At 40.3% G+C, this 17,289-nt stretch overlaps 1 protein-coding gene across 1 annotated transcript in view; it reads left to right on the plus strand.

The window, feature by feature from the left end:
• Positions 1 to 279: 279 nt before the first annotated feature.
• Positions 280 to 17,289, plus strand: part of nkain2 (sodium/potassium transporting ATPase interacting 2) — a 78,882-nt gene continuing 61,872 nt past the window's right edge. The window contains exon 1 of the mRNA XM_020587182.1: positions 280 to 341. Within this exon, the coding sequence (XP_020442838.1) occupies positions 288 to 341 (54 nt within the window). The 5' untranslated portion in view covers positions 280 to 287. The remainder of the gene's footprint in view (positions 342 to 17,289) is intronic.

Raw genomic sequence — 17,289 nt, forward strand, 5'->3', positions numbered from 1 at the left:
TGTGTGTGTTGGAAATCCAGGGGAGCACATTCCAGGCTGTTAACCTGTCAGCATCCCCTCCATCTGAATGAAGTAGTAGTCTTTTTATTCCCCTGAGCTCCGGCGGCTACAGGGGCTGCACTCTGTTCACTGAAACCGGGTAGCGAGCGCCTCTATCTGGGCTGCCAGCCAACCAGACAGCCCTCCGGGGCCGGGGGGCTTTTGGATTTTGGAGGTCAGCTGGAGATTTGGGAATTGCCCAGAGTTACTTCACCACGTGGACCACTGGAGAGAGGGAGGGAGACACCATGGGGTGCTGTAGTGGCAGGTGTACCTTGGCATTCATCTGTGGCATGCAGCTGGTAAGTGTTAAGACTGATCCTGTACGGTGTTGGCAAAATGGGTTAATCAAACACAAGAAAAGGGTTTTAAAAACCTTGTAGAAGTTCAGCAACAACAAAAAGTCAAGTTAGGGAAGGACACATCTTTATGTTGTTGACTAGACATGGAGCAAGGTATGGGTGAATAGATGGATGGAGGGAGGGAGAAAGATGGATGACTGAAAGGTCACATTTCAGAAGTTAAAGGTCATGATTCAAAGTAGAATATACTTTGATGGACAGACAGACAAATAGGCAGACTGAACAGATGAATGGCTGCTGTTGGGAGCTCTCAGACTGTACTAAGGGTCCTGATAGATAGGCAGAGGCTGGGGGTGATAAATAAAGGCACTGGAGGAAAAGGAATAATGGGTGGATAGATGGCGGATGAATGGATGTACAGAGCACACACAGGTGATTTATAGTGGTAAATGTGGTAAAGGAATAGGAACAACAGATGTGCTATAAACTCATGGGTTCAACTGCTGCCATTCCCTGTCTGTGTCTGTCTCTCTTTGGATCTCTCCTTCTCTCATCACCATCTGTGTCAATGGAAACTGGTGCCAGGCAAGACAACAGGGAGGGAGGGAAGGGTCTGTAGGTGTGTATGTCTGCATACATGTGAGGATGTGTGAGGAGGAACACAAACGATTTAATTAGTCCATTTTCAAAAATAAATACAACCTTAAAACACTAACAATAATATAAAGCAGCAAAAGTTAGTGCTTTCTGTTTCCTACAGAAATATGGCAAAATGTTGGTGAATTTCTGTCAGGTGAATGTAATATACTTCGAGGACAGCTATGGTGTAATGAATGTATATTCGGAGGGAGCTTTTTCGTCTGAAAGGTTTTTCTTCCCTGTTCAACAATCATACAGAAAGAAATCCCTCACAAAAAAAAAGAACTTAAAGCACCATTAACAGATCTTGTTTTTCGCTAGGTGCCTAATAAAGTTGACATGCTAACATCTTAGGAAACAGTTATCTGGTTACTAGTTAGTTGCTTGATTGTTGGTATTTACCAGCACCTGCTACCAGCTAAACTCTACTTGCTTTTAGTAACGTGCTTTGTTTCCGACTGCGGACGTTACCCCCTCAGTGTAGCTGCTAGTCACAGTGACGCTGCATGAAAGTTCTGTGAAGTCATTGCCCGGTGGTGGTGACAGGGCAGGCATAAAACTCTTATAATTTTCATCTTAGGGCTATTATTATTCCACTTTATTAAACTTTGATATTTTTTCAAGCGAGATATAACCATCTAGTTTTTCGTGTGGTCAGTCTATCAAAGTAATGTCACTTTTGAAATTTGTTGCAATGTTTCCTGAGACGTGATGACCTGCTAATGTGCTAGCTCGACTTAGCAGGCATAGCCGTAGCTATTGTGTTCATATTATCACATTCAATAACCTATGGGTGATGTGATAAGATGTATGATGCTGTGGTTAATGTAATATAATGATTACATTATATGGTAGCAGAGGCTCGAGACCTCTGTCACCGTATATTTCACCCCCTATAACACTCGTGAGAGAGAAGTGGCAGCTACTATTAATAATGAATGAAGAATGAGTGACTGGTGTCATCACATGTAAACACCTGGGTTCAGTGGCGGCCACGTAGTAGTGGTTAATTTCTCTGACCAGTCAGTAGTCTGTGGTGTTTACACGTCACCCTTTGATATCTCCTGTTTGTTTGGAACCTGACTGAGGTGATACCAAAAATAGTACCAGGTACCAGCTACTGTCCCCAACAACTGATTGATGGAAAAACAAATAAAGCGAGTTGAGTCGGTACCAGGCAGTGGAAAAGGGGCTTTTGTCTTCCTATGGTCTGGTTCTGGGCAGGTAGTGTACAGTGAATTTATTACAACTTTTTATTTTTTGCTGTAAACAGTGGTGCGCTGTAGCTGGAAACAAGGTTCATGAGAGAGGTTAGAGTAAACCAAAAAAAAAAAAGTTGTGGGCCCTAAAACCAAAACAATGAGATGACAGACGCTAAAATGCAGAGTTGGGTGATTAATATCTGTGTGTTTGTCACTACAAGCAACATGTTTCATATTGGATATTGTAATAAAACCTTTTAGACTAATTAGTGCAGCTTTAATAAACCATAACACAAAGGACCCACAGGACATGACTGAGGTGCATAACTGTTACTGTTTCCCAGCTGTAAAAAGTGCTCGCTGTTACTATTGCAATCATTATAAAGCGTTTCATCTTGGCTACATGTAAAACCGAGGGAACACTATTACTGTATGTTGTAGATCAGCAAGACCAACAGCTACAGTAGAGCAATAAATCCAGGCAGGGTTCTCTGGAGCCTACTCTGGGAAATGAAGGATATCAGTGCCTCAAGTAGAAGCAGAGAAGAGAGGTTTAGGCAAAGTGGTACCTCTCATCACAAAAATAAACCTGGATTTATTTACTGTAAATCTCACAGATTGATGATATGTAACAGTGTAATAGGATTGTAGGGTGGAGCCTAGAAACTGAATCGTGGAACAGAGTACAACATTGTACATGCATGTGCACAGATGCACAAACACTTTCGCTTGTGCTCACGGAGTCATTTACAGTAAGTATGTGCAAAATGATGCTCTATATGTTGCAAGGATACTGTTACAGACATGATGGCCTGCATTTGTCTGTGTGCATGTGTATGTATTCAGAACTAAAGAACATTATATGAAAATCACCTCATTTACTGTTGGTATATTAATATCTGTGACTCTATTTGTGAGTGTGCTTGTGAAACGTTTCCATCCAAATAATGACCAATAGCTCTGTACATGTCTACAGTAGCACGCCAGTGAGCTCGCCACGTGTGCTGTACATGCATGAGACGCCATTGTGCTGTAAATGCTGTGTATTTCTGTGTCAGAGAAATAGAGGCAGGGTTTGTTTGTGTGTACTTGCGAATGAGATGCTGTCACAATGATAGTCATTGTGTCTAATGTGGTGGAACTAATGCTATGCAATAGTCAACAACATGTTTTGCTCTGTTAACTGTTGTAATAGCGAAACCAGTTGATGCCACCACTAGCTGAGCTGGAGGTCTAACACTCCTGGATCTTACAGCTTGGCCATGCACAGTTAGCTCTATTATAGTTGAAATCGTTTAGATAAAGGTCTCCTGATGGTGAAATCCACATCTTTTGCTCATAGCACAAATGATATAATGCAGTGATAAGGATCTTAAGATATTTTTTACACAAACTGTAAAGCCTGCCTTTGCTATAGTTATCTACAGGAAACCACACTGTCCCCAGTCCTCTGCTTTAAAAGCCATCCAATTGACCACAAATTAAAAGGCAACCTCATTCTCTGCTCCGCTGCTGAGACCCCCTGCTGGAGGTAATTGTTTTTGCTATGTGAGCTTCCACCTAATAGTTGACCTCCCAGAGTAGAAAACAATGCTGGTCACTGTGCCTTGTGTGGTGGGAAGTGATGCCTTATGTAACTCCAAACAGCGCTTTTCCACAGCGTCATTAGCTAGGTTATTTGCTGAGGTAGCTGATGTCACTGTGGCTGATCGGTGATCAATGATCCAGGTTGGAGATATTGTATGTCTGCTTCACAGCTGACGCCACCATGTGTCAAGTATAATTAGCCCTACAAGGTGAAATTCTGCCAGCTTGTGATCCAAATTAAAGGAAATGTATGAATATCCTTTAAGGTATTCAGTGAATTGTCTGTTTATTTCAGTGAGATAAACCTGCAGAGGTTTGGACACAGTTTTTTGTTTGTCCCACAGACCTTTAAAAATGTCTTTAGACATTTGAAAGCTGGGCTCATACTAATGAGCATTTTCATTGTTGTTTAATCTGCCAATTATATTTTCAATTAATATTATGAACCATAAAATGAGAAATCCCCTAAAGCCCAAGGTGATATCTTTGAACTGGTTATTTTGTCTGTCAAACAGTTCAAAACTTAAAAACACTCATTTGCACATAATAGAAAAACAATAAGCAAATTGAGCCATTGCACCACAGAATGGTTGGTTTCTTTGCTCGAACAATGACTTAACTGATTAATTAGTTACAGTATCATTGTTGCCTGTCACTTAATTAATTGAATAACTATTTGTCTGTATCCCCAAGGATATGTTGGCCACACTGGGATGAATGTTATAAAATTATACATTTATACAAATAGGTCAACATTTTCAGGAATGCACTTATTTGCTTTCTTTCCAAATGTGTAAAAGTGACATGTTGCAGATTACTGGGGTTTGTGCTGCTGTGTTTTGGCCAGGCACAGTCATTTCTGGAGACTTGTCACTGTGAGGTTGCTCGGCATCCGGGGAAACTCCAGTTAAGTCACAGTGCTTGACCAAAAAATAGTTGACACTGTAGCTTGGGTAGTTGGTAATAAGGGTAGTTCCTGAAATTTTTAGCTTGTTTTTTTTTATCGTATTTGAAAAAAAGAGGGTTAGACCCAACTCCACATTAGGGTACTCCGCATCTCACCCAGTGACAGGTGGGATTGGCTTGGATCCCCTTTGACTCTCCTTAGGTTAAGTGGTATAGATAATGGATACAGGGAACTTTCATTAACTTTTTGTTTTTAACACAAATTACTACCAGATGGGCTCCTGGTGAGTCTTCGAATATTCACTGATTATTACCACCAAATATCCAGAGCCCAAAAATTGCCATTTGGGACAGCCCTACAAAAAAAATGAAACTGGTATATTTAAGTCCTAATGAGTTGAAAAGTAACAGTGCCAAAGGTCTTTGCTATTCAGTATGTTGCAATTCAACTTACACGGTTTTCAAATGGCAACATGAGAAATACGCACCTATGTCCGAGGCGCAGATTATAAAGTTGGATAGTACAAAACAGAACAGAGTGGAAAGATCGTAGCAGATCTAATGGTGTTTTTACACCTTTGCTAACAGATACACATATGCCACTGGTGACTCACATTCTGTGGCAATGGTTGTGGTCCTTGTTGCTATATCAGTCCCACACTCCCACCAGCTACAGTGATGATGACTAAATCATCCAGTGGCGTGATAGGATAGCAACCGGTGGCCTCGCTCCATTGGTTGCTTCAGTGGAGCCTGTGCAGACGGTTGGTGGGTGTTAATGTTGATGGAACATTAATTGTGTTGTTGATGTGTAAGTTAATTGAATTTAGTGAATGTAGTAGAATTACTGCCTTGTAATACAGTGTAGTGCACAATGACAGTGAGATGATCATTCATAATCCACTAGAATAGATTATATAACAGATTTTTAAAAACTAAACAATCGAAGAATAGACAAAAAATTGGCAGTGCAAATTTTTATTTTTGTAACTTGGTAACAAATTCTTAAAACCATTTTCAGTCAGTACACAATTTGTTGAAGATACACTTGTGCATGTGTTGAAGACGTGTAACAAGGGTGGACATGTACAGTGGCCATAGGCTATCTGAGACAATGTTTGTATGTGGCAGCACTTTCCTGTGACATTTCCACCACAGAGAGACATGATGAATAATTTACCACTTGGAAGCCACGACATGAATACTGAAATGATAGCTTTGCATGTGTGCTGTGTGTGATAGCAAAACAGTGACCGTGCAGTCATCCAAAGCCAGACGTCAGTACTTCTCCAAAAGGCATTCTGGCAAATTGATGGTGACGTGTTGGATTTTCCAGAAACAGAGGTAAAAGTTATTTTGACTTAGGCATCAATTTCCACAACTTAAATTAAAAACATTTACTGCTGATGTTGGTTTAATAATTTATGCTAATTTGGTATTGGAATAAATTGTTTATTTAACCACAGATATTGCAGTTTTTCAGAAATGTCCTCCCACTCAGTCTGATTATAGCTCAACTCCCATATCACTGTATTAGCAATACTCATGCACAGTCATTTTGTAATGCATCTCACGCTGTTGCTTTTTCAGCATTTTGAAGCAAATCCACTTTATGAGAGTATTTTGAGTTGTAAGTGAACGGAGCTCCTGTACTCTGGCAACAAATGTAATCTTCAGACCTCCTTCCTCATCGCCTCAACTCAGTGAGATAAAAAGGCTTTGCTGTTCTTTATGTACAACGCCGCTTTCAACAAGGGCCGCACACAATCTCAGCTCTGAGTCTATAGATATCTGTCTCTTTCTTTATCGCACTCTCTAATTTGTCAGTCTCTCTTCCCCCAAATCTCTGCCTTTTTATATATGCCTACGCTCTTTGTGTATGTCTTTTTGGCCTCTATTGGTCTCCACCCCCTCTCTCTTTCTGTCCCTGCTTGGAGGAATACTGCCATCAGACCTCAAACCTTGTAGATTAGTCTAAGCTGCATTCTTATTGTTGTAGCTGTTCTTGGTGAGTAAGGGGTGTACTTTTCTGGCTTTCAACTGTCAATAAAAATACAGTGGCTTAGAAAGTGTTGGCTTTTTGAGAAACCACTGGTGATTGCACAGTAAATTTGTTTAAAGACAGTAGGGACAAAAACGCAATAGACAGTCATTTATTGTCTTTCCATTGATGAATTTCAGATGGGATGATTTAGCAAATAATCAGTTGCAGGTTGTGTCTGAGTGTATCTTTTTTTCCAATGCAGTCGTGCATTAGAAGCAAACACACTAACACTAGATTTATAATAGCTGCAACAAGCTTCGCTAGTTCACTGTATCTGCAAATACTTGTAAGGCACTAACAGAAGAACAACAGGCCAACCATGGCTAAATTGCAACCATTTTTTTTTACAGTGATGCTGAAGTGATATTTTTATTGCAGAAATTATATCTACAGTGGTTGACCTCTCCCAAAACAATTACAGTGCTGTTGACAGTCAGCCTCACTAGGAGATGTTCAGATTATGCCAAGGCACTGTGATGCTGTGATACATGTTATCATAGGTCAGACAAAGCTCTGTTCAGAGCTAACTGATACAGTACCTTCAATTACTCAGTCAGAGCATCTGCCTCCTGTACTTAAAGACACTAACATGGGGTGAAATTGCTTTTTCCTTTTACCTTTTGCTTTAGTTCAGTGCAAATTAACTTAACATTCTTATATCCTCAAATTCTGAATTATTATAAAGTTATATTTTACACCAATCAGTGTCTAAACTAAAAAGTGCGTAAGTTTGCAAATCCAAAGATGTTTTTTTTTTGCAGACTTGCAAACTAAATTACAGTCGCATCCCAGATGTTCTGTCTGTATCACATTAACTTAACTGAAGCTGTCAAAGATAAGGTTTTAATATCTGGAATGTCTGGAGTTGTGAAAATCATAAGTACAAGGTGAACTCCTGTCTGGTTCCTTATGCTATTTGCTTGTAAATATGGTGCCATATTTGCTGTGCTGAAAAAAAAAATCCATCAGCTGAAGAAGTCTGTCAAAAAAGCTGTCAGCACAATTTTGCACAACATGGACTCTTCAAGTTCAGTCAATACATTAAGGTTTGGAAAAAGACCAACTTTTGAAATGGAAAATGTGTAGTAAGCCAGGCAGGAGGCTGTTAGAGCCTCTGAGTGTGGATGTTTGACTGCTGCTGCCTGATGACAAGGTGACAGAACTTCTCTCCCATGATCCTTCACCAATTGATCTCTGGTGGCTTACAAAGAGTAACAGAAGTGTGCAGTTGTTTGGCTGCTACAGCTATACTCTTAGCTCCTGATATCATATTTAGGTCAAATAGCTGCTTGTGCTTGTAGACCCTCCTCCTGAGTCAGATTTCTTACATTTTGAAAGCACCAGTAAAAGCAAGGGGAAACAGTGGCTCTTTGTTTTGAAATACAAAACCATAGTCTCATGAAATATTCTTTTTATTTATTTAATGACTGTTTGAATATTTGAAATCATTGCCCATCCCTATTAGATACAGTATATTAGTTCACACCCAACCATGCCACTACAATGGCCAAAATTTCATGTGTCCTATTTCAGTAATTTATTCTGTGTGTTACTGCACAACCATGAAATGTAGAATAAGAAATCTCGGGTTTGCTGAATGCCAGCAAAACAAGGTTTTCGGAGTCTTTGTCCACATCTACGTCTGTGGAAGATCTTGATGTAACCCAAAAGAAGATGCACACTTTCCTGTGACTGACCTTCAGCAGTTTTGACTTCTTAATCGATGATTTTGTTCCTGTTGGGTCCAAAGCTGAAGACTGTCTTGATGTATTCTGTCTCCAAAAGGGTTCTTCCCCAGCATCGGACTCACTGCAACACCACTGCTCCACTCCTTTTTGCTTTGGGAAAGCTTCCTCATAAGCTGATTTTTTTCCATTCTAGATGTTTTTATTGTGAAAACAACATACGTCGTTCTCCTATTTGAGAGCGTGGCATGTCTTGTAAAAGCTCACAGATACTGTACAAAACCATAATATATCAACTCACACTGTTGCCATGAAACACTTTGCGAAACCGTGGAAATCAATTAAAAAGCGAAATCTCTTTGTTAAAATTGGGAAAAAGTTGATTCAATTTGTATTCCTCCACAGATCAGCGGAGGCTTTAAATTGAATCGTTACACAGTTTATTTGTTCCATAGTCTCAGTGATACCGGCAAACTGTGAACTCACATCTGCTGTACAGACCACTGCTGTGCCTTTATTGTACTGTAGCGCACAATGTTGTCTAACAGCAAACTCTGTTAGTTATCACTGACTACTATGATTGCAGTACATTATGAAATTAGACAGACAAGGCTTTGATTGCCATATATTTTGTGTTACTGTGTCCAGATGTACTTCCAATCCACAGTTTCTACAGTCTTTTTTTAAATCCTCAGCATTACTCAACATAGCAACACACACAGCTCCTGGAGTTTTCATTTTTACACCCTCTTTCCATGCGTTTTTCCCACTGGTTTGGCATAGTGGATGGCTCTATATACCGTACTACAGAACAATACCCAGAGGCCTCAGCCACTGCTATGGAGAGGAAGACAGAGGTGAAAATCAGAGCAGCAGTGATTTTATAGGGCTTCCAGATGTAAACAAAACACTGCTCATAATCCAAAAGGGAACTCATTTAAGATGCAGACTGTAAAATCTGTTTTCTCAGCAAATCAATACTATAGGCTTTTGTCACTGATAACCATTTTATGCTACTCAAATCCAGTATCAAATCCTTAAGGTTGTTTTTTATTATGTTTATCAAGTAACTAAAAGCTACATTAGCTACAACTTAAAGATGTCTAATCACCTTTGTTGACTGAGAAGGCTGAAACACTAGGCTGCTGTTTGAGTGGCACAACTACACAAACGCCCGTAGTCACTGGCGGTCATAGAGTGGCCCTCAGATTGTTGTCTGTTCATTATGATATTTGCTGAATGCAGACACCAGCTGCAGAGAGTGCATTAACCAGAGAACTTTGAAATTATTATGGAGCTACTGTTAACTAGCTACAGTCAGCTGATATAATTGCCCTCCGGTTATGTCAGCTTTGGTGCTCAAGTTTAGGGACTTGGTAGTAGTGGGTGGTACCTGAACTGAACCTGACAGGACCCGTCAGTACCCAAAGGTTTGGGTTAGGTTCATACAGAGATTTAGAAATCACGCTTGGGTTCGGGTTGGGTTCGTCCACATAGGTCAAACTTTAGCCCAAACAGCTGTAGCTGCACTTGTAAATGAATCAGTGCTTTTAGCCCACATAGGTCAAACTTTAGGCCAAACAGCTGTAACTGCACTTGTAAATGAATCAGTGCTTTTTCATTAGTGTAGGCTAATTTAAAGTGCTAGGACTCATAAGTGCACAACAATGCTATCCATGATTTTAGATGCATGAGGACCACAGAAAAACATCACACAAACTTAACTGCATTTGGCTCAGTTTGGGTTTGGACATGAAATACAATATGCCTGTCGGGTTCAGCTTGGGTTCGGCCACCCCACTCTCAGACTCATGTCAGGTTTGGACAGAAATATGCGGCCCGATCCATACTCTGTTTGTTAAGTAGACAACAAAGGTTAATACAGAAATATTTAAGGAGTTTTACAACTGAAATATGATTTATTTTATCTATCTTTCTTGCCTCATGCCACCATGGAAATTTTGCAAAGGGACTCAACCAAACAATGAAGATGGCACTTAACAGTCCTTCGAACCCTTCAAACCATTCTTTAATACATGTCCTTAATGAGGGTTTTTATAGATTACAATATTCAAAACAAGATTCACTTCTAAACTTTTCATCTTAGGCCGCAGCTGTGGAGGGCACTGCTGATAAAGCTATTGCAGCCAGATGCATTCTAATAAGCCTGTTTCACCAGAGCAATCTGGTGGTGGCCAGTTTCAATCTTCCTGCATCATATTCCCCAGTCCTGACCCCATCTTTGAAAATTGCCACCAGTTTCATATTGACACACAGCAGTGGAGCGGGAGAGGAAAGTGAGGTGACGACATGCAACAAAGGTCATGTACTGGATCTGAGAGAACGATATCACAGGCGCTTGGACTTGGCTGAGCTGCCGAGTTGTGTAGTAACAACGCTTGAAGCTGACCTTGTGCTTGACCACTGCTGAAGGATGAGGTGAGATGGTGTTAGGCCATATACTGCTGCCTCAATATTTACAGACAGGCAAACAGACATTTGTTTTTCTATCCATTTTATTTAGATCCACTTCAAACTGTTGCGGTGCTGACTTTCTGTTGTGTGCTACTGCTGTGCTGCTATTTACCCCTGAAGGTGAAACCTTCCCCTACTATTCTCTGAGAACTCATATCCTGTTGATGTAGTTGTTGCTATTGTTGTTGTTGCCTTGAAACCCCAATATTCCGCCTGCACAGTCGTTTTGATCTTATTAAATCAAAGGAGTGCTTGAATTCTAATGGCGAGCGACTGCAAAGCAATGCCTCAAGCTTCATTACACATAATTACGGGGAGATGACTGGTGTCAGATGAACACCTTCTATCTGGAAAGAAAACAATATTCAGAATGACACTGATATTATGGAAAGTTGCTCAGCACAGAAAAGAGTATAAAGTTTTTGGTGAGAGTAGTGATTGATACAATTTCATTTTGCTGTTTGCTACAGAAATAAATTTCTGCTGATGCTGTAACCATCCTCTCGCTGTTTGCTACAGAAATAAATTCTATTTCTGCTGATGCTGTAACCATCCTCTTATAAGCAGCAAACCGTAAATGTCTTAGGCAGTTTATCATATTGTCTACAGTTACACAAACATGGAAACGTGTACATTTCTGTTGTCTTTTTTTATTGTATTCACCATGTTTCTTTTCTTTGGTGTTTTTATCCAGCTCCACCATCTTTTTCTTTGTCTGTATCATTGTTGCCCTTGTTGCCTTGTAATTTTTTCTCTGTGCATCTCTCAATCTTTTTCTTAGGGCTCAATCTTTCTTTTATACTCTCCTTTGCTGCTGCACAGTCTCTCCTGGGCCATTTGAGTTGCTCAGGGAGCTGTGAAAACAATGTCTGTGTGTCTTTGTGTGTGTGTGTGTGTGTATGTGTGTGTTCACGTGCAGGGACAGTGGAGGTAGTGGAGCATGTTAAGTCTTGCTGTAGAAGCCCTTCAACTGGGATAAGGAGTCAAGGGAGGAAAGAGGAAGGACGGATGGTTGGATAGGTAGATTCACAGAGGATAGGTGTGGGTCTGTGTGCGGATCGATGTTGGGATGGAGGGGCTATAAATCAGTCTCGGTGTCTGCGCATCTATCTTGTGCATCTTTGTGAGCTACAGCTCACTAAAAACATGATTGTTTTAGAGAATTCCCTAAACAGCAGTAACATGGGACATGAAAGAAAAAGCCACTGAAACACATTTATGTCTGTCTGCCATGCTGTAGTAAGAAAACTCTGGTCTCATACATTATAACGTACATGACTTGACATATTGTTAAATCTCACCTGTATGGCAAATATCTTGTGACTCTCTGTATCTGTGAGTATGTCTGAATGAAGCCATTAGGAACATTAATGTAAAAGTGGCCTGTGTCTGAATGACAGAAAGCTGTCACTTTAACAGCCAGATAAAGTCACCAGTGCTATATATCCTGTGTCTGAGAAGGACTTAACCTGCTTTCCTTCAAATATTGTGGTCTGTGGCATAGGTTAAGTTATGGTTTAGGCATTGTAGAGATAACAGGTCGACAAGCCAACTAGGCTAAGGAAAAGTAGACTGATGCCTTTGGCTGTTTCTTTTTTGTTCATTTCCAGTTGAATCCTCCTATTTGTTGTGCTTTGTTGGGACTGACTCACAGGTGAGCGGATGGATGTTAGCCAGAAAGGGACAACATCTGAAAACCGGCCAAAATCAAAGGTTATTCTCTGACAGAGTTACTGGCCAAAGCTGCTGGTGTGTGGCCTTGATTGATTAATCTATTAAAGATTTACCATCATTCGGTCAATACAGACTCTTGCTGAGGTTTAGAGGTTTGGTTCGCAGCAGAACTAAAGATCTCATTTTGAACCCTGTCTGCGTTCATCCATGGCTGCTGAGACGAGAAGAGTCTACATGCAGTCAGATACGCCCCTGTCCTGACAGCACCAGAACCCGGGATCTGTAGTGATGCAGATCTTTTCGTTCTTGTGAAAATTAAGTGTTAATCATTTCAAGAATTCATGACTATTCAATAAACAAAACTTGTATGACTTTCACAATACTTTAGTCACCGAGTGCTAATGCTGAATACCAAGATGACAAAGGGGTTAAGCTTTAGGCCCGTATCAAACCAAGAGTTGCAGATATCCAGATTTACATAATAAAATCACATCTCTCGCTTATGTTTTCTGCTCATCTGTTACATGAAATGCAGTTTTTAAAATTTATTCTTGCCACCTCTTTGGACTTCACTGCAGCAACACAACAGACGGTAAAGCGTGTTTTGCCTGCAGTCACAAGGCAGTATAGCACCACGCCTAGTGCGATGATACCCAACACATTGTCTCATTGTAATTCTTACTTTGTTTGCAAATGAATTTACATTTGCTTAAAAAGTTATGATCATGACTTCTGCATATTAGGCAGCATCATTTAAAAGAAAAACAGATGTAGTGAACGCTTCATTTTGCTTCATAGTGCGAACTGTATGACAATATCATTTGCAGCAGCTGCAGATCATTACACAATCAGGGGATTGGGCAGACCTCTAATTTGAATTTGTGGTGAAGCCGCAGTCAGAAGGTGCATCTAAGTGGAACATTTTCAGTAAGAAAGGTTCATCATTGGGCCATTAAATGGTGCAAAATAACGACACATGCAAGCTGTGAGCTTTAGTACATTTCAACCAACTAATTATTTGCATGCTACTGCCATTTATCTCAAAAATTTTCCTAGATGAGAAAAGGTGTTTCCAGATTCCTAGCTTGTTTGGTATTTGTGTCACATTTTTGGGCCAGGACGCCTAAAAAACTGTGACTAAACCACTGAACGTGTCACAATTAGGCCAAAAAAAAAAAAAAAAACTAAAAGGGAACAGAAAAAACCACAAACAAGTTTGTGTCAAAACAGTTTGTGTCTAGCACTTTTGTTCTGCTGGCACAAAAATGGCATTTGCAAGAATATCCACACAAAGACATGTTGCCCTTTCAGTGTTAAAAGAAAGATCTTTTGTGAAAACAGCAGTTTTTTTTTAATTCTACAGCTTTGCTTTACCTGTACTAATTTATGAGAGATAAGAAGCCAGTTTTTGTGTGGCCACAGCCTGAGCGTTGTTCTCATATTAAAACCTTTTCCTCCTGCCTGTTTTGTCTGTTCCTTTGTACAGTCTCATATGTTGTATGTCAAGAGACACAAGTTAGTAGCTAGGTTGAACAGTTAAATAAGTAATTTAACATAATGGGATATTACAGTATTATTAGTCTTTATAATTATTCTTCATGTATATTATTATTAGTCTTCACACCTTATATGTTTTGGCTGCAAATCCCAAATTTTTCAGTTAATAGTAAAACAAAAATCCAAGAGTGTTTAGCAATTTTGCTTTTTAAATGTCCCAAACAATTCATTTTTGCCATTTACTCTAGTCCATTAACTAATTTATCAGTCAGTTCTTTTGATACCCATCTCCCCAAATCACTCCTTCCAGGTGTTTTCATTTATAAATCTCTTGACTATCAGGCTTGTTCCCATTTTAACAAGCACGTTTGTGTTTCGAGATGATTAAGCACATCATTTTATATCCTTGATACTTGTTAGCCTCTGAAAATATAATGGCACAAAAGCATGTTTTGACAAGCTTTCGTATCTGGGTGAGCGGTCACATTTTCACTCCTGCCTGCCACGGTCTTTTGTCGCATCTCCAAAAGCTGCCATAATTTTGATCTATAAATATATGACTTGTCTTTGTTCTCTCATACACACACACACACACACACACACACAAGTGAACACACATTGTAATGTAGCACACAAATTCATATCCATGCACTGCCAGGCATGTACACACAGGCATACCTAAGAATGCAAGCTCGCTGTTCTTTGCCCTGATGCCTTGTAATATAAATCCAGAGAATCCTCCTTGTGGTCCCTGAAGGCACCGGTGAAGAAGAGTTTTGTTTCAGTTTCGAATCCCTTTAAGGACCAGAGAAGATATTGGGTGATGTGTGATCTCAATGTTATACTTTCATCTTTACCTGTTATCATTTTTCTTCCACTGTCCATCCCTCTCTCGTGCCCTCCTCCCCTCTCCACCTTTCTTCCTCTCCTCTTTCTCCATCTCAGTATGAATTGATTTAGTCTTATTACCTTACACATCTGCCCTCTGGTTTGGCTCTGCTCTTATCTCTCTCACACAGACACACATTTACCAACTACTGCCTTCTGTTTTTGTTTTTGTCTTAGTTAGGTTTTTGTTTGTTTGTTTGTTTTTTGCCCTGCTCGCTGTGTCATACATACACAAACACGGTAGTCAGATCCGTCTCTTGTATTGTTGACTACAGCAGCTAAAGTGAGGTATGGATTCAGTTTCAGCCTTCAGCCCAGCTCCATATCAACATATCAGCCAAACTGTAGTCACGTCTCAAAATAGAAACACAGTATGTTTTTGAATGTAGGAGGCATAGTGGTGGCGGTGGTGTTTAGGTGTGTACTTGTATGTGTGTGGAGAGAGAGTCCATAAGCCTCCCACTGTCCCAGCACTTTGCCCCAGTAGCATGCCATTAATGCTGATATAGTTCATTATGCAACAGTGCCTGTTTGTTGTGTGATCAGCCATATTTATGGCTGGCTGGTATTGATATGTTTAGAGAATTAAAGATTAGAAAAAAGAAAGTGGTTAGAGAAAGAGCACCGTCATGGTTAAAAGAAAATAAAAGGGTTAGCTGTCAAATTCACAACGTCCCTTTTGTTGTCTGCATTTTGGAACCCCTCACAAACTCTGCTCAGGCAGACTGTGAGGTCAATCATAGTGGTGGTGCATACAAAGTCAGAGGACAGATACAAGTAGACATGAATTTGTCTACCGTGGCATGACAACACATCCGCATGAGTTGAAAATAGTGTAACTTCAGACAAAAATTTGTGCGTCCCCTGGCCTAGGGCTTTATGAATCTGCTTCAGATACAAGAGAGGAAATGAAAAAGACTGCAGGGAACAGAAAGAACTTGAGTTACCGGTATGTTCTGAGATCAGTCGAAAATGTTCTTTTAAGGCTTAACTTAAGGCTTGAAGCGACATGAAACTCACTGAATAAACCTGCTTGAACCATCAGTAAAAAGATGAGTTGCCATGTTAGAAAATATCTGATTCTTTGGAAGAAAAAGGTATAATACTACTGAAGATAAAAAAAGAAAAGTGAACAGCTCCCAAGGCGCACTTGAGCCTAAATATCTGTAACATACTCAGATGACACTGAAAATACAGTCTGCTTAAATGCATTCTTTTTTCAGCCCTTTGTAAATGTTGGATGTATTCCATCCCTTTGCTACCATGTTTTGTCTGCAACAGCTAAGCAGTTTGAATAGAGAGCTGTAGGGATGACATATTTTTGTAGGCCAACCCAGAAGTTCCAGTACCATCACCCTGGTTCCCTTCACAAAAAGCAAATGGGATTTTTCCATAGGCTTTTGGGTTATTGTGCAAAATAAGCTCTTTGATGAACAATAGTTTATGACAAGTTTTGTTCTGCAAAATCATTTTCATAAGAGAGCAGCTTCATGACTTCACCACCACGGCTTCCGACTTGTAATTTGTTTTAGCGCATATCCATATCATATGATGACACACCTCTGCCTGTGTGCGGTGGTCAACATTACTGTCAATGTCTGTGCATGTCTAGGTAGCAAATGTGAGGTTTTACTGAAAGATACAAAAACACATAACCTCAACAAACATCAAAACAAAGTGAGTCTCTCTCCTTAATCTGACATTCATCGAATCTGATGAAAGCAAGCCAGTATTATTTGGCAATCTGCGGGCCTATTGCAGAGCGGGGGGGGGGGGGGGCAGGATTGAAATAAAGGGAGACAACGCGTAATGCAGACACTGTCAGCTGTCCAATCCCCAGAAAGGATTTTATGATTGATGGCAGGCAGTAGCATTTAGAAGTCTCACACCTCTGCACTGCACTCTCAGCACTCACGGTGATTACATCTGAGATAGTGTGTGTGTTAGTGTGTAGAGACACAGGAACAAGAGGAACAGAGCAATGGCTGTTGTGTGTGAGTCTGCATGTGTGGGGTTGATTACAGTGGTGAGCATCTGCCTGCTTGCATGCATTTGTGTGTGTAAAGGTGATGGTGCAGTCTGTCCGTGTGATTGTTGTGATTGTGTGTGTGTTGCTGTGGAAACCTAGTGGTGATCATGTGAGACTAAAGGAGGGAGGGAGGGGATGAGAGAGGATAGCAGAAAGGGATAGATGGAGCGAGGAGGAAGCCAGATATTGAGGGATGCATAGGAAGGATAAGACAAACTAATGTGCACCAGACAAGGTCCAAGGAAGAAATGAAAGGGCTGCAGGATGGATGGATGGTTAAATAAAGCTGCAGCTGATGGGAACAGAGAGACAAGGTGGTGTG

The sequence above is a fragment of the Monopterus albus genome, unplaced genomic scaffold, assembly GCF_001952655.1.
Source record: "Monopterus albus unplaced genomic scaffold, M_albus_1.0 scaffold443.1, whole genome shotgun sequence".
Classification (NCBI taxonomy): domain Eukaryota; kingdom Metazoa; phylum Chordata; class Actinopteri; order Synbranchiformes; family Synbranchidae; genus Monopterus; species Monopterus albus.